The 21297-nt window shown below is 34.8% G+C and overlaps 1 protein-coding gene across 13 annotated transcripts in view; it reads left to right on the top strand.

The window, feature by feature from the left end:
• The first annotated feature begins 63 nt into the window (after nucleotides 1-63).
• CCDC18 (coiled-coil domain containing 18) overlaps nucleotides 64-21297 on the top strand; it is a 119418-nt gene continuing 98184 nt past the window's right edge. For 3 of the 13 annotated variants that reach the window (XM_041747358.1, XM_041747361.1, XM_041747357.1), the window contains exons 1-5: nucleotides 335-2374; nucleotides 3098-3272; nucleotides 5843-6001; nucleotides 10745-10851; nucleotides 11949-12077. In XM_041747358.1, the coding sequence (XP_041603292.1) occupies nucleotides 2241-2374; nucleotides 3098-3272; nucleotides 5843-6001; nucleotides 10745-10851; nucleotides 11949-12077 (704 nt within the window). In that variant the 5' untranslated portion in view covers nucleotides 335-2240. Of the gene's footprint in view, nucleotides 2375-3097; nucleotides 3273-5842; nucleotides 6038-10744; nucleotides 10852-11948; nucleotides 12078-21297 lie in introns of those variants that run through there. The other 10 variants (XM_041747355.1, XM_041747356.1, XM_041747367.1 and 7 more) reach the window with 10 other exon arrangements.

Raw genomic sequence — 21297 nt, 5'->3', positions numbered from 1 at the left:
GTCGCCTCACGCAGAACCTGCGCGCGGGGGGGCGGGGCCGCGGCCGGGGAGGCGCGTCTCCAACGGCTCCCGCGGCCGTTCGAACGCCGTGCGGCCGGGGTTCGCTGGTTCCCCGCGTCCTCGGAGCGTCCGATGCTTCCACGCCCCGAGCTCAGGAGAGGGTCCGAGGCTTCCGAACGCGGACGACAGCGCGGCGTGCGCTTGTGTCAGGTGGGTCGGCTTCCCGGCTACGACGCGGGCGGCGACTGCTTCTGGGAAGGTGAAAACGGGCCTACCTGGGGGAGTTTTCCTTTTCCCTCCCGGCACGTTCGGACGCCCCTCGTACGGGCTTCACCCTTGGCTGCGCGCGCTGCTCTGCAGGGTTGTGTTTCACTTGAGAAATCCGAGAGGTGGATGTCCTATTTTCCTGTCCTTCCAGGTGAACGTAGGATCAGTCCTGTCAAATTGAGATTTGTTGGTAACAGGACAATACAACTAAGTCTACGGTCGCCTTCCAAGATGAGGCATCTTTTCCCACCACAGCCCGTCCTATGACATACAAGGTTTATAAACGACACCTGTTTTTTCGGTGTCGACGGGTGTACGTGCGCGTCAAGCTACCAGCGCGTCAGTAAGGCCGGAGGATGATCTCGTCAGGGCCTGTGGGTAGCGTAATATACTTTTCCACATATGTACAGGCACTGGAGATAGACTTTTATAACTACTCTAAGTTGAAGAGAAGAAAAATCTTCATTTGACAATAAATGGTCCAGTAGGGAGGAAAAAAATCTAAAAGCGCATGTATTCATTGCTACTTAAGAAGTGGTAGGGAACTGTTACATAAAAAATACACAAGATGCTGTACGTGAAACGTGATTTAGTTGAAACAGTATCGAGTGACGTTTTAGAATTTATCCAAATTGTACCCTTTTTTCCTTCACCATTCCGTAGGAAGCTAGAGATGTTGAAAAGATAAAGCAGAATGGGGACCTGATCCACTGAGTTTTGTACGGGACGGTCTTCTCACTGAAGCAGAAGCAAATTTGTGCAAACGAAAGGGGAAAAAAAACAAAAACATTTTCTCTGCGATTACATAGCGTCTCATTTAATTTCCTGCCACAGTTTCTTACAATAAAGTGAGGGCTTTTAATCTTCCTCCTTACACCTGAGGAATTTTGAGTGGAGAATAAATTTACCATGCTATTTTAGCTGGATGAGGGGAAGAAAGGGCAATTAAGCAATCATTTATTCACTGAACATATTGAGCTGCTGGAAGTGCTTTCCAGCCCAGAACATAGTACATTGAGACTCCTAACCTTTTGGAGCTTGAGATGTGGTCAGAATTCTAGAAGGGTGATGAAAGAGAGATGCTACAATGACAAAGGTAAATACGATCTGAAAAAGGATAATTTTAAGATACAGAAAGATCTATACAGGAGCAGTAGAGATTTTAAAGCCTTAATTTTTATTATATCACATATTAATATGTATTTTAATACATAATGATTATATGTTTTTATTATTAATAATGTGGCCCTTTATCATGACTTCTGTGTGCAAAGGCTAGTAGAGAATTTCACAATCTAGAGATACTTGAAGAAAGAAAAACCTCATGTATTTCTATGCATTAACTTGTCATGCCATTTTGATCTCTATGGTTGTGATGTGAATGTGTTTTTAAAATTTTATAATTTGTGAATGGGAGAAGGAGATAACCTTTATTTGGTAGTAAATTGCCATTAAGAAAATACAAGAGACTATAATGATACCAATTTTATCAGATTTCTAGAGCTTGTAACTTGATTATGTAAGTTCAAGCAGCTCATCTTGAAATTAATCTATAATAAGTTAGAAATTGCAGTGTGACATAATTAAAAGGTCTTTGGATCCTGATGACTTAAGTTCAAATCTTGTTTCCAACATTTAGAGTTTATGTGACCTTGAGCAAATTATTTAATTTGCCTTATTCTTAGTTTCTTCATCTTTAACATAGAATAAAAATACTTAATGCATGCACAGTATTGATAGAAAGATTAAATGTGCTTAGAACAGGGAAACTTTCCATTTCCATGGCTTTATACTGCAGAGAAATTCATTGTTTCTGGGGTTTTATTTTGTTTAAAATTACTGTGAAAGATTGCACAACATTTGTGATAAATAGAAAATTAATGAGTTAAATTCTACTGGTGTGAGAGTGTTTTGACTGATACCACAGATTCTTTCTTGCAAGGTGCAAGAAATTCACTTCTTTTTTTAAAGAAATGGAATCTAGTTCATCAGACTACTGTAATAAAGACAATGAAGAAGAAAGTTTGCTTGCAAATGTTGCTTCCTTAAGACATGAACTGAAGATAACAGAATGGAGTTTGCAGAGTTTAGGGGAAGAGTTATCCAGGTAAGAAAGTAAAATCACATATGAACTTCAGAATATGACTTTAATTTATGAATGTAAAATGTATGAAATTATTATATATTGTATTTCTAATATGTATTTAGAATAGGAAATAATGTTCTGTGATTTTTAATGTAATTATTGGTTTAGGAAAAAATAGAAATATTAGAGAAGTATTTATACATGAAGTAAACACCTTTACTATATTAGGACTCAGAGAATAAAATATCTGTCCTGGGCTTAATTAATCATTTATTATTATGATTTTTTTTTGAATCTTAAGTAATCCTAGCATACAGTCTCTGGACTATGCAGATTGTTAGCTTAAAACTCATTACCAGGGATCCCTGGGTGGCTCAGCGGTTTAGCATCTGCCTTTGGCCCAGGGCGTGATCCTGGAGTCCCGGGATCAGGTCCCGCGTCAGACTTCCGGCATGGAGCCTGCTTCTCCCTCTGCCTGTGTCTCTGCCACCCTCCTCCCCCCCTCCATGTCTATCATGAATAAATAAATAAATTCTTAAAAAAAAAAACTCATTAGCAAAAAAAAAAAAAAACTCATTAAAATTTATTAAGAAATTTACTTGAAACATTGCCTTAAGTTCATAACTGAATGTGATTTCTAGCAGAACTTCAGGTGCTTTTCTTTCTGTTTTCTTATTTAATGTGTAGAAATTTGAAGTGAATACCTAAATTAGGAACTAAAATGTATTTTTCTTTTTTCTCTAGTGTTAGTCCAAGTGAAAATTCTGATTATGCCTCTAATCTCTCAAGGTCTGAAAAATTCATTCTGGAAGATCTTTCTCAGCCTAACCCGCTTGGACTTTTGAATCACTCACCTTATAAAAGAGTTTGTAAAATGTCCACTGGCAGTACTGATTTTCAAAAAAAGCCAAGAGATAAGGTTATTGTTTTTAGACCTGTCTACTTAAAAGTAGCTTTAGTTGTAGATCTGTCTACTTAAAATACTTTTTCTTTGAGTTTTTTTCTCTAAATGCCTTATTTATGTTTTCCATAGTCTTTTACTATTATGCTCAAGACTCTTGAATTTAAATATTATGGTTCTTGTGTCCTAACAAGAAAGAAGTTGCTTTAATGTATATTATTTTTAAACTTCTATATTTATTGCCTTTTTGCAATTAAATGTTTTGTTTTCTTAAGTAAATTGTAACCTCTGATTTTTGGCACTCTACATAGTAGATAATTATTTACTAAGTGGCTAAAGTCTATAGTAAAAAATATACTTTATTAAGTGGTTAAAATATATAGTAAATACACACACACACTATATATATATATATATATATATATATATATATATATATATATATATATATATTTAGTCTGGATCGGTGTCATATGATAGCATGGCTCTGTTCTCTTTTCATTATCCCTAAATTTTGTAGATTATCTGAGACATCTTTACTGGCGTGGAACTCTCTCCCTCTGTTTTTCCTATTCAGTCCTATTGTCCACGTCCTTGTGATTACTTCTTTTCCTTATTCAACCCTTCAATTTCCCTTTCCACTTTTTTCTTCCTATTCTCTATCAGCTCACTGCCAGGTATACATGCATATGGTTGCATATGCACATCATTACATTTTTCATAAAAATGTGCTCTTCACACTTCAGAAAACTATCAAGTGGGAGGTTTTCTTTTTGTGAGGAAGCTCCTTAATGAAGCTATGTGAACCTGCAATATAGAAAATGAATTCAAATTCCATGTCTACAAGGATTGTGTAATTCTGGGTATTTTGACCTCTACCCTAACTCAAATTGCTGATCATTTTTGTTACATATATGCTTTAACTGAAATCATTGTGTTTTACCGTAAGCAAAATCAAAAGACTAATGACAAATTGGAGGGGGAAAATATTGGTAATGCCTATTAAAGATGAAGAGCTAATCTCTTTAATATGGGTTGAGCTTCTAGAAAGAAAAGATCAACAACCTAATAGAAAACTGGACAAAACACGTGTGAAAAAGGAAATTAAAATGATCTTCAAACAAATAAAAAGGTGTTCACTCTCATTCATAATAAGAGAAATTCACAAAGTATTCTTAGGCACCAGTTTATATCTATCAGACATTTGATACTGTATTTTGCTGGTGAAATTAAGAGAAGATAGGCATTCTCATTAACATTGCTGGTAGCAATGCAAAATGATACAACCTCTATGGAGGTGCATTTGATAATGTTTCCCCAAATCACAAATGTGTTTACCCTTGACATGGAAATCGCATTTCTAGAAAAATATGTGACAAGTATGCCTGCATAAGTACAAAATGAGGCTTTTGTTGCCATAATAGATTAGAAATACTTCAAGTGCCTAGTATAAGAGATTGGTTGAATAAACATGCAATGGAAATTGCAGCTGAGGTGGGGGGATGAAAGAATAGGAGTTTTTAACTATATTGATTGTAGAGAGATTGACAAGATATATTTAAGGAAAAATGCAAGGTACAAAATGACATATATAGTACCCTAGTTTTTGCATAAGTCAGTGTGGGGGTGGTTAATTTGTATTGCTTGCAAATGAAGGTGGAAACATGAAAGACTAGGTTTAAATAAGACCATAATTTAACTCTTTTGTATAGGCAGTTCCCTATTTTTTTGCTGTATGACTGGTATCTATAAAAATTTATAAATAAGAAACTTAAAAAGGTGCCTGGGTGGCTTAGTTAAGTGTCTGACTTCATTGCAGGTCATGATCTCTAGGTCCTGGGGTCAGAACTCCAGTTGGGTTCCATACTCCGCAGGGAGCTGCTTCTCCTTCTCCCTCTTCCTCTGCCCCTCCCCCAACTTGTGCTTACTGTCTCTCTCTCTCTCTCAAAATCTTTAAAAAAAAAAAAAAACAAAACTTATTTTGATTACTTACCTACTAAAAATGAGAATGAGGCTTTTTTTTTTTTTTGAGAATGAGGCTTCTATGTGTACTTTTTCTTTTATGTAGTTTTGACTTGAATTGCATGTTTTTTTAAAAAAAAATCATGTCTTAAAACCTCAACCCTCAAGATAACTAAAGTGATTTATTATAAAATATATATTCAAAAGTATAATAAATTTATCCGTTATCCATTTTGTTGTTGATGGTCATTTGGATTCTTTCCATTTATTGTCTTTTACGGACAAAATAGTTGTGAATATTTTTATATTTTCAGGTGCAAAAGTTTTAGATTTATACCCAAGAGTAATATTGTTGAGTCTTAGCATGTTCAACTTTACTGGATAATACCAGAACTTTCCCAGAGTGCATTGTTTCTGAAGCTGTACTATTCATGTACTCCTCCGCCAGCAGTGGAGGAGAGTGTTGATTGTCCCACACATTCCTCACCAATACCCACTAAATATCTTAACTCATTTTCTCAGCTACTTAGTCATTTTACTAATAATTGTTCATCATTTTTTCATTAATTACATATAATGCTTAATGAAATATTCCAAAATAGCTTACTCTTTTTTTCATTTTTTAGATGTCTTTTTCATCTACCCCCATGGATCAGGAGATCAGAAGTCTTCGAGAGAAACTTAACAAACTCAGACAACAGAATGCTTGTTTGGTCTCACAGAATCATTCTTTAATGACTAAAATGGAATCTGTCCATTTTGAATTAACACAGTCAAGAGCAAAAGTATGTTTCTTCAAGTGGTGACTATGCTAATAGAAAGTAATTGGAATCATTTTTCATTTATAATTGGAAAAAAATTCCATGTACTGCCTTAATGTGTTGTTTATAATATTTATTATGATATGGGATCAACGTGTTATGGAATCAATTTTACATGAGTTTAGTATCTGATTTAGGAGAACTTGTATAGTGTGTGCATTTACAGAAGTCCTAGTTTCTTAAAATCTTAAGATTACTGATTTATGTGGTTTTATTTCTTATACAAAGGAAATACAGCTTATTTTTTTATTCCTTTTTTTTTTTTTAAAGATTTTATTTATTTGAGAGAGAATGAGCACAAGCAGTGAGGTGAGGGAGAAGCAGACTCACCACAGAGCAGGGAGCCTGACTCAGGGCTCAATCCCAGGACCCTGATCATAACCTGAGTAGAAGGCAAATGCTCAACTGACTAAGCCACCCAGGTGCCCCAAAAATGTACCTTACTTATCTTCCTTTTTAAAGTAGTACATTCTCATTGTTGAAAACTTTATTTTTTTTTTTTTTAATTTATTTATGATAGTCACAGAGAGAGAGAGAGAGAGAGGCAGAGACACAGGCGGAGGGAGAAGCAGGCTCCATGCACTGGGAGCCTGATGTGGGATTCGATCCCGGGTCTCCAGGATCGCGCCCTGAGCCAAAGGCAGGCGCCAAACCGCTGCGCCACCCAGGGATCCCGAAAACTTTAAACATAGAAAAAAAGGAAAGGGAGAAAGATCACCCAGTTTCCACGAATGAGAAACTAATTTATTGGTTTATTACATATTGAATCCAGACTATTGGAATAGTTTTCTTTTTTCCTGTATTTTTTACTTTGTCTAAGCATTTTCTGATACGTTTACTTGGTTTTTCTTTTCTTTTTTTTAATATTTATTTATTCATGAGAGACCCAGAGAGAGAGGCAGAGACACAGGCAGAGGGAGAAGCAGGCTCCATGCAGGGATCCTGACGTGGGACTTGATCCCGGGTCTCCAGGACCACACCCCGGGCTGAAGGTGGTGCTTAACTGCTGAGCCACCTGGGCTGCCCATTACTTGGCTTTTCCAATGATCATTTTTTTATGGTACCATTGTTTCCTTATGTACTTATACCATGATTTAATTGATAACTCCCCTCTTTACATGGCTTTCTATTTTTATTTTATTCTTTTAAAGTAATCTCTACACCTAGTATGGAGCTCGAACTCATAACTCCAAGATGAAGAGTTGCATGCTCTTCAGACTGAGCCAGTCAGCCATCCCTAGTGGTTTCCAATTTTATGCTGTATGATTGATATTATACAAAAAATTAGAAACAAAAATGTCCAGTAATAGAGGGATGGAAAATTATGATATATCCATATAATGAATTGTACAAAACTTTTTTTTGAGGTAAATATGAGTTCTATGATACAAAGTTATTTGACTTTTATGAAACATTATGAAGATTAAATGATAATAATATATGAAAAGGCACCAGTGTCTGCATATAGCACTCAAAAAACTGTTACTAATGGGACACCTGGGTGGCTCAGCGGTTGAGTGTCTGCCTTTGGCTCAGGGCGTGATCATGGGATCCGGGATCAAGTCCCACATCAGGCTCCTAGTGGGAAGCCTGTTTCTCACTCTGCCTGTCTCTCTCTTTCTCTGTGTCTCTCATGAATAAATAAATAAAATCTTAAAAAAATGTTACTAACATATTTAATGGTAGAGAATCATTATAGAACCATACCTGTAGGCAGTGATCCCAGTTACGCTTTTTATTAAAAGAGTAAATGTGTTTATATGTTCGTGTGTATATGTATAGATATTTATGATGTATATAAGAACATAAAGACTGTGCTCCACATTACTGTTGATAACTTTGAGGGATTGGAATGTCGTGCAATGAAGCTTTCACTATTTACTTTTATAGATGTGTTGTTTTAAGTAGTAGGATTATGGGAGATCTTTATTTTTCTTTTGTATTTTTTAAATAGGATGGAATTTTACAATGACCAAATCACAGGGAAAACTTTTTTTCCCAGGATTTACTGTACTCTGCATGTAGTATTCTACTGAGGTTTTTTTTTTTTTTAATTTCTATATTTAATTTTTTTGAGGGAAAAATATATTGGTTTTCTTGATTTCTCATAAGGTTTACCTTTTTGGTATATTTGTTTGCCATGTATATTTCTTTATAATTTGTTCACCTTTTCTGTTTATCAATTGTTTTAATTTTTCTACCATAATTATAGAGTTTTTCCGTAAGTCATAATAGTTTATTTAAAAACAAAAAGATATTAAGAGAATTTTACTAATAATCACAGAACTGATAATAGCATTTTCTTCCTTTCCTTTAATATATAGATACACCAGTGGTTATTTATTCCAAGTAGTAGGATAGTTGTTTATATTTTGCTTCCCACTTTAGCATTTTCTACATTGCCTAACAGAGTATTTTTTAGGGAGACTCCCTTTTCTAGGGAAGGTCTCAGCTTTTATTTTTTTTTTTTTTTTTTTTTTTTTTTTTTTAATTTTTTTTTTTTTTTTAGGTCTCAGCTTTTAATGTTGTGTATTTACTACTACTGAAAATTTTGTGCTGAAATTCCTCATTGTACCAACCAATATAATAATAATTTATCTTTTTCAATGTCAGCAGTTACACTTACAAAGCAGGCATCCTGCTCTTTCCGAACTTATTGCCCTCCAAGGCCTGTTGTCCAACTGCTCTTCTGGGACTTGCCTTGATATTTTAGGTTGGATCTACTGTTTTCTGGATCCTGTGTCTTATTCTTTCTTACTTTAGTCTTTCTTTAATTGGAACATATTTTCTAGTAACCCCATTGCATGTCTGAAATGTCCTAATTTCTCCCTCACATTTGATTCTAGGTTGAAAATTACTTTACCTCAGAATTTCTAGGACATTACTTTGTCTTCTGCTGCTTCTCTGAAAAAAAGTGTCTGTTGCCATTGTGAATCAGTTGTCTTAGTAGAATTTGTTTTTTCCATTTGTTTTTCCTTTCATGATAGTTTTAAGGATCTTTCCTCTTTTCTTGGTGTTTTAAAATTTCAGAATGATATGGCTTTGAATAGACTTTTATTCAATGTAGTAGATAAATGAAGACCCTTTCAGGCTTTAATCTTGTGTTCTTTGGTCCTGGAAATTTTTCTTATGCAATTTCTTGGATAGTTTTCTTCCCTCTGTTTTTTTTTTTTTTTTTTAATAAATTTTCCCTCTGTTTTCTTCTGTTTTTCCTATTAGGTGAATATTGGATCATCTTAATTGGTCCTTCTAACTCTTTAACCTTTTAATCTTTTAAGGTTGTTTTTTTTTTTCCTCATGTTTTCCATCTCCTTGTCTTCCCACGATACTTTTTAGATTTCCTCAACACTGTCATCCACACCTCTGTTGAATCTTATTTTAGCTGTCATATTTTTTCATCTTCCAGAGCTTTTTCACATTCTCTGGTTCTTTGTTTTGTATTGAATAATATCCTGATGTGTTATCCTCACATAGCTTTCTGAAGATTTAATGATATGTTTGTGCATATTTGCTTTGCTTGCTGCCAGTTGCCTCTTTGTTTTTGCCTCTGATTTTTAGGTTAGAAGCTTTTTTTTCAGATGTTAGTGTTTTAGCTATTTATATTTAAGAGAAAGGCACTTACATGCTGTTTGGGAGCTCTGTGTATGAAGGTAAAGTTCGTTGTCCAGTGAGTTTCATATGTTGGTGATGCCTGGGGAGATGGCTCTTTTGTAGGGAGATACTCTGCCTTTTTCTTTGAGGCTGTTGAATTTTTCCAGCAAAGAATCCTTTGATTTCCCACCTGTGGGATAACTCTAAATGAGATGAAGTAAGTAGTTGGAAACTGTTTTATATTTAATTTGTTTATAACTACCTCATCCCTGCTCATGATTCTATGTAGTGTCCCAGAGTCCTAAACCTTTCCCGTTCAGTTTTTCTAGATAATAAATTTTCTTTCTTCGTAGTAGGCCATAATTTAACTGTTGGTATTTGGGGAATGAGAAAAAGGGTTGACTTACTAACAGAGATTTTTTTTTAATTTAAAGATTTTTTTTATTTATTCATTCATCAGAGAGACACACACAGAGAGAGAGAAAAAGAGAGAGAGGCAGAGACACAGGCGGAGGGAGAAGCAGGCTCCATGCAGGGAGCCTTGTGTGGGACTCAGTCCCAGGTCTCTAGGACCTCTCCCTGGGCCAAAGGCAGACACCCAACTGCTGAGCCACCCAAACGTCCCTCCAACAGAGATTTTGAGCTATATTCCAGGTTTTCTTTCCTGGCCCTATGCTTTTCTGTATTTTCTAGGTTTTCTCTAGTAAGCATGTATTCTAAAATTAGGTTTTAAATTGTAGAAAGATTCAATTGGTATATTTTATTCACTTTTAAAAATGATTTAATCCTTTGTATATTTAATTTTCTGATTTATGTGAAATTTATCTTCCTGGATGATGTCAGTAGGGATTCTTTTATCCCCGCCAAAATAGCTAATCGATTGTCTTGAATATTAAGTTGAGGATAATGGCAGGAACTTACATGCTGACACTGGTTTGTGATGATGACACACCCATGTAAATGTTGATCAAAGGAATAGATAGGGTGAGCTTCACATTTGACCAGTGATTGGGAAGTTATATTGATACCCTCATCAGAACAGGGAAAAAAACAAGGACCAAGTAGATGAATGTCTTCTGAAAAGAATTACTCTTAGAGTTATCGGTTTTGTTTTAGGTTTCTATGCTTGAGTCTATTCAACAACAGGCAGCCAGTGTGCCAGTCTTAGAAGAACAGATTATAAATTTGGAAGCAGAAGTTTCAGCGCAAGATAAAGTTTTGAGGTGAGTATACTTTTTATGGCTTTAAAATTTTTATTTCCTGCTTTTGCTTTTTGATATATCTTGTGAAATCTTTTTCCCCACCCCAATTTTTAGCATCCTATAGACTGTCTTAGAACTAATGGAACCTGTTCCACAATCCATTATACCTCCTCTTGGCTCCAGAATGCATGCAGTTTAAGGGGACTAAAAAAACTAAAGCTCAGCTGAGATGCTTATTTACATGCTTTAATTGGATATGAATTTTTTCATTTGTTTTCCTACATAGTAGTATATACTGGTGCTTAAGTTTGGAGTTCAAGAAATAAGATAAAAAGGAAGCAGGTACTTTATAATTTTATTCCTAGGTATTTTATATTTTTGGTTGTTGTGAATTTGTTCTTTGATGGTATTTAAGAAGGCTGTTGCTTTTTATGTAATATATAATTACTTTGTAATTAGACTATTTGTCATACTCTTTTATTCTAATAATTTTTCATTTTGGTTCTCTTTGATTTTCCAGGCAGCTAATGATATTATCAGCAAAAAGAAAATACCATCTTTCCTTTTCAAAATTTATACTTACTATTTTTTAATTTTTCTTTATGTAACTGTCAGAGAAATCATTAGTTATAGTGCTGATAATTCTTACCTAGTTTCTGAACTATATGGTTATGCTGCCAATACGTGACTATGAAACAGAATATAAGCTGTTATTTCAGATATATACATTATTTCATTCCTTCTAAAGACTCTTAGTAGACAAGTGATGAATTTTGTCTATTAAATATTGGTTTCTCTTATCTCAGTGATTTAAAGTGATACAATTTCTAATGTCGAGCTATTCCTGTATACCTGGAATAATCTCTTGAATAGCCTTTAAAAAATATCGTTTATTGGGGTGTCTGGGTGGCTCAGTCGGTTGAGTGTCCAACTCTTGGTTTCTGCTCAGGTCATGATTTCATGGGTTGTGAGATGAACACCCTCCGCATTCCCCACCTCATCAGGCTCTGCGGGGTTCTGTGTGATGGTTCTCTCCCTCCACTGGCACGCACATATGTGCACACACACTCTCTCAAATGAATAAATCTTAAAATATATATATATACTTTATTTTATAGAGAGGCAGAAGATAAATTAGAGCAGAGCCAGAAAATGGTGATTGAAAAGGAACAAAGTTTGCAAAAGTCTCAAGATGAATGTATAAAGTTAAAGGTGGACTTACTTGAACAAAGTAAACAAGGAAAGAGGTATGTCTTTTTAAAGCAAATTGTTTTTGTAGAGGGAAAAAGAATATATTACCTATTTAAAATTATAGCTGATTTTTCTCTTTCTTCTGCCTGTGTCTCTGCCTCTCTTTATGTCTCTCATGAACAAATAAATAAAATCTTAAAAAAAAAACCAAAAGGGATGCCTGGGTAGCTCACCGGTCAAGCATCTGCCTTTGGCTCAGGGTGTGATCCTGGAGTCCTAGGATTGAGTCCCACCTCAGGCTCCTTGCATGGAGCCTACTTCTCCTCCCTCTGCCTGTGTCTCTGCCTCTCTTTCTGTGTCTCTCATGAATAAATAAATAAAATCTTTTTTTTAAAAATAAAATCTTTAAAAAAATTAGAGCTGATTTTTAAAATGAAAAAAATTTCAGAAATATAGCAGGATAATTTTAATGTTCTTTTTGTCTATTAATTTTTTTATTTTTCATTAAAAATTTCATGTTATTGGCATTCTGGATTGGGATTAGAAGCCTGATAATGATTATCAATGTAATATTTGCTTATTTCTGAAATTAAGTTGTATACCTACATAAAATTCATGAGGAAGTATACTTGGGTCTTCCTTTAGAAATACATAAGTAATGCAATAGCATGTTTTAAGATAAAGTTTTGTAGGTAGCCTTGACTAAGGAACCATTAACTCTGAATGTCAATTGAATAGAAAACTAATATTTAAAATTTTTTTGTGTAGTAATATTTTCTAGTACCATAATATAAATATAGCAGCTTTTACACAGGGTAAAATAATAATCTGCATTTTTATCTTAAAAAAAAAACTTTTTTTCAAGATTTTTTAAAAATTCCAGTTAGTGGGGATCCCTGGGTGGCGCAGCGGTTTGGCGCCTGCCTTTGGCCCAGGGCGCGATCCTGGAGACCCGGGATCGAATCCCACGTCGGGCTCCCGGTGCATGGAGCCTGCTTCTCCCTCTGCCTGTGTCTCTGCCTCTCTCTCTCTCTCTCTGTGACTATCATAAATAAAAAAAAAAAAAATTAAAAAAAAAATTCCAGTTAGTTAACAGACAGTTTGGGAATACTAGCTTCAAGTGTGATGAATTTAGTGCTTTATCACTTACACAAACCCCTAGTGCTCATCACAATTAAGTGTCCTCTTTAATACCCATCACGTATTTAACCCACCCTCACTCACCTCCCCTCCACCAACCTTGTTTGTTATCAATAGTTAAGAGTCTATGGTTTGCCTCTTTTTTCCTCCCCCGTGTTCATCTGTTTTGTTTCTTAAATTCCACGTATGAGTGAAATCATACAGTGTTTGTCTTTCTCTGACTTATTTCATTTAGAATAATATACTTTAGCTCCATCTGCATCATTGCAACTGGCAAGATTTTATTCTTTTTGATGAATGAATAATATTCCATTGTATATACATACCACTTCTTCTTTATCCATTTACTAACTGATGGATAGTTGGTTTTTTTTTTCATAATTTGACTATTGTTGATAATGCTGCTAACCATTGGGGTGCATGGATACCTTCAAATCAATATTTTTGTATCCTTTGGTTAAATACCTTGTAGTGCAATTGCTGGGTCATAAGATAGTTCCATTTTTAATTTTTTTAAAAGTAAACTCTATTTTTAACTTTTTGTGGTAGCACCATCCTGTTTTCCAGAGTGGCTGCATCAGTTGACAAGGGTGGAGAGAAAGGGGAACCCTCTTAACACTGTTGGTGGGGGGATCCCTGGGTGGCGCAGCGGTTTGGCGCCTGCCTTTGGCCCAGGGCGCGATCCTGGAGACCCGGGATCGAATCCCACGTCGGGCTCCCGGTGCATGGAGCCTGCTTCTCCCTCTGCCTGTGTCTCTGCCTCTCTCTCTCTCTCTCTTTCTCTCTCTGTGACTATCATAAATAAAAATTAAAAACAAAACAAAAAAAACACTGTTGGTGGGAATGCAAAAGAGTTTATCTTCAAAAACCATACTATGATGAAATAAGGTTATGAAGAAAGTTTTTTTTTAAGAAAATATTTTTTGGAAAGTTGTCATATATAGGTTAAATATTTGTTTGCATGCACATTTAAGTTTTAAAAACTGCTCAAAATCCATAAGTCATTTTTTATTAAAATGAATTTGGAAGAATATTTTCTCAGCAACATTTGGTTAGTCTAGTTCAAATTTCAGTATATGTTTGGAAGATACTATTACTTTATGGAAATATTTAGGCTTTGGAGTCAGATTTATTTCTCAGTGGCTCTGTTTTATTTATAATATAATTATAAGTAATATATAATTAAAAATAATTATAAATAATATAATTATTAGGCAGATTATTTAACCTTCTTGAGCCTCAGTTCATCTGTTAAATCAAGATGATATTTCTATATAAGGATTTAATGAAAAAAGAAATGTGAGATGCTTCTTAATGTGGCTATTTTAAGTTTAAACCGTGGGGTTAAATGTTCTGAAATTAAGACTTATTCAGATAAATTTTTATTTATTTAAATTTTTAAAAAGATTTTATTTATTTATTCATGAGAGACAGAGAGAGAGAGAGAGGGAGAGACACAGAGGAAGAAGCAGGCTCCATGTGGGGAGCCTGATGTGGGACTCGATCCCAGGTCTCCAGGATCAGGCCCTGGACTGAAGACAGCACTAAACTGCTGAGCCACCTGGGCTGCCCTATTTATTTAGATAAATGTGTTGTACATGGTTATTTGAAATAGTGAGATGGTAATACACAAAGACTAGCTTCATAATATAGCTAAGAAAAAGTGCAGAAGAGTAACTAGTTGTCTCTGTAAAACTTAGGATAATTTTTATGGTAGAGTATTGACTTTGTTTTCACAAAGTGAATAAATGTGGGTGGACACATTCTGGACATGTGCAAAGGCATAGAAGTATAAAAGAGCATCACTGCTGAAGAATATGTAATTTTGTGTACTTATAAATGGATAGATGTAGTAGGAAGTGAGGCAAGAAATACAGGCTTGATCTAGACTATAAATGCCTTTTTTGTAATGTCAAAGGACTTATATTTTAATCTGGAGAGCGTAAATAGGCAATTGAGGTTTTTAGGTAGAGATGTGACATCTAAGTATCTGGAGCTTTTTAAGGAAGTAGAATGGCTATTGGCATTCTGAAATTGAAACCTTTGCAAGGACATTTTTTGGGGGTGCAGATTAATCATAATTATAATAGATTAGAAAGCTAGTGTAAAGGAAGAGATTGTTTATCTTTATGCTGGTTATGAGACATACCAAAAGTATAAGGACACAAAAATTGAAAGCAAAGGAATTGAAAGAAATATTTCAGGCAAATAATCACTAAAATAAAGTAGATATAGCTATCTTAATATCACACAGAATAGATTTAAGTGCAACAAGCATTACTAGAGTTAAAAAGGACTCTTATAGGGGTGCCTAGGTGGCTCAGTTGGTTAAGCATCTGACTCTTGATTTCGGCTCAGGTCATGATCTCATTCATGGTTGTGAGATTGAGCCCTGTGCTGGGCGTGGAGCGTGCTTAATATTCTCCTTCTGTCTCTCCTCCTTCCCGCTCCCCATGTCTCTCTTTCCCTCTTTAAAAACAAAAACAAAACCTTTGTATATTGTTTAAGTAATACTTAAGCAAGAGCCCTAAAGATTCTAAAGTTGTATGAGTTTAATAGTAAAATTTCAAATGGAAATGAACAAGTCTGTAATACAGGAACATTTTTACACATTTACTAGGAATTGTTAGACTAGTAACAAGAAAGCAAGAAGTTGAAGAGTTGAATGATAATTGATAATCTTGGTCTAATGTATGTATATATGGAATCCTGTACCCAACAATTTGAAAATTCATATTCTTTCAAGCACTTCTAGAACATTTGTAATCTTTTACATCACTGTGCCAGAAAGTATGAGTTTCAATAAACACCAAACGATTGATGTTGTACATATTACCTTCTCAGACTCTAGTACAATTAGGTTAGAATGTAATCCCCCCAAATCATGTATATTCAGCAATTTAAAGCCAGCCTTCTTGCTACTTATTGACCATTGAAGAAATTAGGATAAAGATTAGAAAACTTTTAGAACAGAGTGATATTAAAAATATCACAGCTCATGGGCTGCAGCCAAAGATATTCTAAGGAAAATTTTTAGCCTCCTATGCATATGTTAAAATTAATGTATGAGTGGAAAAAATAAGCTAAAACATCTAATTTATGTAGTCAAGAGAAGGACAGTAGAAGAAAAAGCATCAAAAGAAAAATAGAAATTAGGAATATTGAAATAATAAAAGATGAAATGGTTGAATAGAAAACAGAATCACTAAAACCTAAATCTGATTCTTTTCATAATGACCAAACTAATGGGTATCGTATTAGATTAATCAAGGAGACAAGGCACAAAAGGAATATTGGGATTGAAAAGGGAATTCAAATTACAGATTTAGCTATGATTTAAGAAATAAGGCCAAATACTATGAACCATTTTAGGATGGTAAATATGAAAACTTAGACTGAATAAATGATTTTTCAACAAAAATAATTTAACAGAACTTAAGAATAAATTGAAAACCTGAATAGATATATAGCCATTAGAGATATTGAATCAATAGTTAAAGTTCTGCCTACAAGAAAGAAACCAAACAAAACAATGGGGATGACAAAAGGAAATAGGCCCGTTATGGTCTACAGTGGCTAAAATGAAAATGATTCACAATATCAAGTTTTGGCAAAGTTGTGGAGCCCCTGGAATTCTCATATATTTCTAGTAGGAGAGCAAATTGGTAGAAACACTTTGGAAAATTTCGCCATTATGTGCTAACATTAACGTAAGTCACCCTGAGATCCAGCATTCATGGCAACAAAAATGAGTGCATGTGTCTATCAAAAGATAGGTGCAAGAATATTCAAAGTGGCTTCATTCATAATTGCTAAATGTTAATCAAAAATAAAATCCATCAGTTGTGTTATAAATTAAGGAATATATGCATCAGTGAAAAAGAGCAACTATAGCTATTTAACATGAATGGATATCACAGATATAATGTTAAGCAGAAAAGCCAGATGTAAAAGAATATAGTACATTTCCATAAGAAATCAATAGTAGGCAAAATTGATGATGTTAAAAGTCCAAAAAAGTGCTTACCTTTTTGAGTAAAGAATATTGACTGAGTGGGTACACCAGGGAGCCTTTTCAGTTCTTGAAATATTCTGTATTTGATCTGGATAGTAGTTATATGGATGTATACATATACAGAAGTTCATTCACTTCTACATTTTACTCAGTAAAAAATTAAAAACTAAGTTAAATAAAATATCTACAATCTTAATGAAAATATGTACAATCTTAATGTTTTATTTATTTTTTTAAAAGAGATTTTATTTCTTTATTCATTCATGAGAGACATACAGAGAGAGAGAGAGAGAATGGCAGAGACACAGGCAGAGGGAGAAGCAGGCTCCATGCAGGGGGCCTGACGTGGGACTCCCATCCTGGGTCTCCAGGATCAGGCCCTGAGCTGAAGGCAGCGCTAGACCGCTGAGCCACCCGGGCTGCCCACAATCTTAATGTTTTAAAATGTGCTCAGGATTTGTATTAATCGGGTATAGTTAGACACACAGACATGGAAATGACTGTCATGAAGAAGGAAGTTATACTCACAAATCTCTAAACAGGAGACATGACAGGCCATGCAGGGGGCCATGCAGGGAAACATCAGGGTCAGTCAGGAGACAGAGTTGGGGAAAAAAAAAAGTGAGCAAGAGATGTTATTGTGGTTTCTGCAGGAAAGAACAGTTAAGGAAGAAACAGGTTTAGGATTGGGTAGTATGAATAATCTCAGTGGACTGGAGTGTAAGGCTGTCCTGAGTTGTCTAGTACCTGGTCCTGAGGTAATTAGGACAGGGCATTATTGGCCCTGAGTGTAAGAGCCAAAGAGAGGAGTGAGGAGCAGGCTCCTGATTAGATTGAAGGTACACTTCCAGGTGAGTAGTTTACTGTCTCTAAGAATTGGCTAACCCTGGGAAGGTCAGTCTTCCTAGGATCTGTAAGGCCCCAGATGTCAAAACATCAGAATAAAAGGAAATGCTTAATTTAATGGAGAAAATTATAAAATTTTATTGAAAGTCTTAAAATAAGATCTAAATTACAAAGTATATACCAGTGCTTGCTTCAACAGCACGTATAATAAAATGAAGTATATACTATTTCTCCAAAAGGAAACCTAATAAAGTATCAGTTTTTCCCAAAATAATTGATATGGTCAATACAATTCCAATCAATATCCCAACAGATTTTTGGTAAAATGTATTAAACTGACCCAAAAATCATATGGAAGAACCAAGGTCCAAGAATAAGTGAGGCAGTTTTGAAGTTGTAGATCAAAGTGGAGAATACGCCTGAAGATACCAGGACTTCTGAAGTTATATGAAATTAAGTTAATATGATGTTGGTATAGGAATAAACAAACAAACAAACAAAAATCAGTTGTATAGAACAGACCCTTTTTACCAAACACAGACAATGGAAACTTGATATGTTAATAGGTGACATTGCAAATCAGGGGAAAGAATAGAAGAATCAAAAAGTTAAGACGTTGGACAGACTGACATTGTGTGTTTCATCTGTGGTATAGTGAGAAGGGTACAATGTCATTTATGTAGTGTGCTCCCAAGAATGAGAACCCTAAATCTCCTCATGAGGAAACCGGCAAGGTTAAGCAGATATTTAGCAGCATGCATTCACTGATTTACTGAATTTCTCACTTGGTACACATTAACAATCTAGAGAACAGAAGAAAACCCTAGTTTGATGTGTTTCTCTCATGGTGAAGCACAAAGTCTTAAGAAATAGTAGATAGTTGAGAAAAAGAGGGAAGCAGGATGAGAAAAACATGTTGTAGTGATAATTTACTTCCAAATAGCTTAAGTAGCTGCTGCACATTATGTTAGCATTGGTCATAGGTCGTTTAACTTTATATATCATCACATTAGGAAGTAAAAGAAGGAAGAATCATTGAATCACAGTAAACACAGAATTGACCATCAGCTTCTGGCATTTGAAGATCTCATCTGTGTGACTTTTCAATACCAATGTCAGAATAGACCTTTGAGTAACCTTTCTGTGTGTGTGTGTGTGTGTGTGTACACACACACACACACACAAATACATATATATATGAAATGTTTTTTCTACATACTAAACAGAGAATGCTCATATTTCCCTATTTAAGAGAAAATTATTTTGCATGGCATGATTCTAAAAGCACGTTTTTTTGTGTGCCTTATTTGACATTTAATTTTGTATCAGTAGTCTGTGTACCCAGATGGTTCAGAGCAAGACCCCACCTTCTTCTTAGATTCATACATTGTGTTTACTACTTAGTATTTGTGAGGACATACCTTAAGCATACTGTTTAATCTTTCTGGGTGTTAGTTACAAAATAAGGATAATCCTTGATTTACTGAGTTGTAACCATTTGATTAGGTATATAAAGCAGGTAAAACTTTCTGTGGGACATAATAAATGTTCAATAAATTCAAGCTATTGTTGTAAAAAAGAAAGAAAGAAAGAAAGTTGTCCTGCCTTACAGAAAGCTGAGATATTCCAGATTAAATGAACTAAAGATATAACTAAAAGCAGTATGTGATCCTGGATCAGAAGGAAAAAAAAAAAAAGATCTATAAAGAACATTATTGGAATAACTGATAAAACTTACATATGAATTTGTGTTAGATAATAGTATTGTAACAATTTTAGATTTCTTGAATTTGATAGTTGTGGTTATGTGAGGCAGTGTCTGTTTTCTTAGGATACATGCTATTTAAGAGTGAATTCTAATTTCAATCGAATGTAGTTCTGTACAAAAAAATCTCAAGAGAAAAAACCAACTGTAAGATATCAAAAATCAGTGAATCTGTATTAAAGGGTACCAATTTGAAATTTAAAAAACAAAAAAGTCAATGTTCTGGGAGAATTGATTATTAATATAAAAAAATCAAATTAGATCCCTGCTTTAGGAGTGCTGACAAAACTGACTCTATTTTTGGCCCTCTGTCTTGTTCATGTTCACTGGATTACCTCTCCGGCTACGTGTTCCAGGACCCTTGGAGAAAAATATACATACATACCTTAGAAATGCTTATCAAGGTGTAGGGATAGGGGAAGGCTTGCTTTGGCCTCTCAGGAATCTGTTAGAAATAACATTGTCTTTCCCCTTTTGGATGCACAGGTTAAGTGCCACAAGACCTAATTAAAGGTTTGCTGTCAGTTAGATGCATGCAAACCCTTCGATCTCACCACAGTGTCTTCTCCCCCTGCCCCCATGTGTCCTCTTGCTTTATAAAATCTATAGATTAATGTCTGGACTTTGTGGAGAATAGCCATGGTTCTACATGGATTTTTGCTAACCGCTATCTCCATACTCCCCCACCCTCCATTAAGTTACCTTGAATAAAACTGTGTGTGACCTATACGGAGTGGTGTGCTTTGTTTTCTGGTCTCAAAGTACTTTCTCAGTTTGGGGGATGCTTTACTGTCCCTCCCCTACCTCCTACCTGTATACAAAAAACTATTCCAGATGGGTTTAAGACCCAATTGTGAAACGTAAAACTTTTAGAGAAAATACAGAGGAATGGTTTCCATGATGTCTCATGGAAGGAGGCAGAATGTTTTAAAATGAGATCCAGATATATGTTAATTAATTGAATTTAAATAAGTGAGATCCAGAAAGCATAAGTACTATAGGAAAAGATGGCTAAATTTAAAATGCATTAAAATAACAACTTCCTGTTCTATAAAACACATCATTTAAAAAATGAAAAAGACAAGACAGATACTCAGGGAAGTATTTGCAAATAATTTAATTCACAAAGATTCGTATCCAGAATTTATAAGACCTCTCAAAAATCAGGAAGAAAAGGGAGGGGAAAATCTAGTAATAAAGACAAAGAATCTGAACAGGTAAAGGACAAGAAATCCAAATGGCAAATGGAGCTTGGAAGATTGCTCAACTACACTTGATCAAAAATGCAGATTAAAACTACAATGAGAAAAAAAAAAACTACAATGAGGTTGTAAGAGTATAGTCACTTAACACTATTATATTGGCAAAAGTTTTTAATTTGGTGACGATTATAATAACCTACTCAGCATTCATTATGTGTAAACACTTTTCTAAGTGCTTTTAGTGTTTGACTCATTTGCTCCTTAAATATCCACATGAGATTGATAACATCCTCATTTTACAAATGAGG

Source organism: Vulpes lagopus, chromosome 3, assembly GCF_018345385.1.
Source record: "Vulpes lagopus strain Blue_001 chromosome 3, ASM1834538v1, whole genome shotgun sequence".
Lineage (NCBI taxonomy): Eukaryota > Metazoa > Chordata > Mammalia > Carnivora > Canidae > Vulpes > Vulpes lagopus.
Note: the sequence above shows the minus strand (reverse complement) of the source record. Positions and strands in the feature narration are given on the sequence as shown.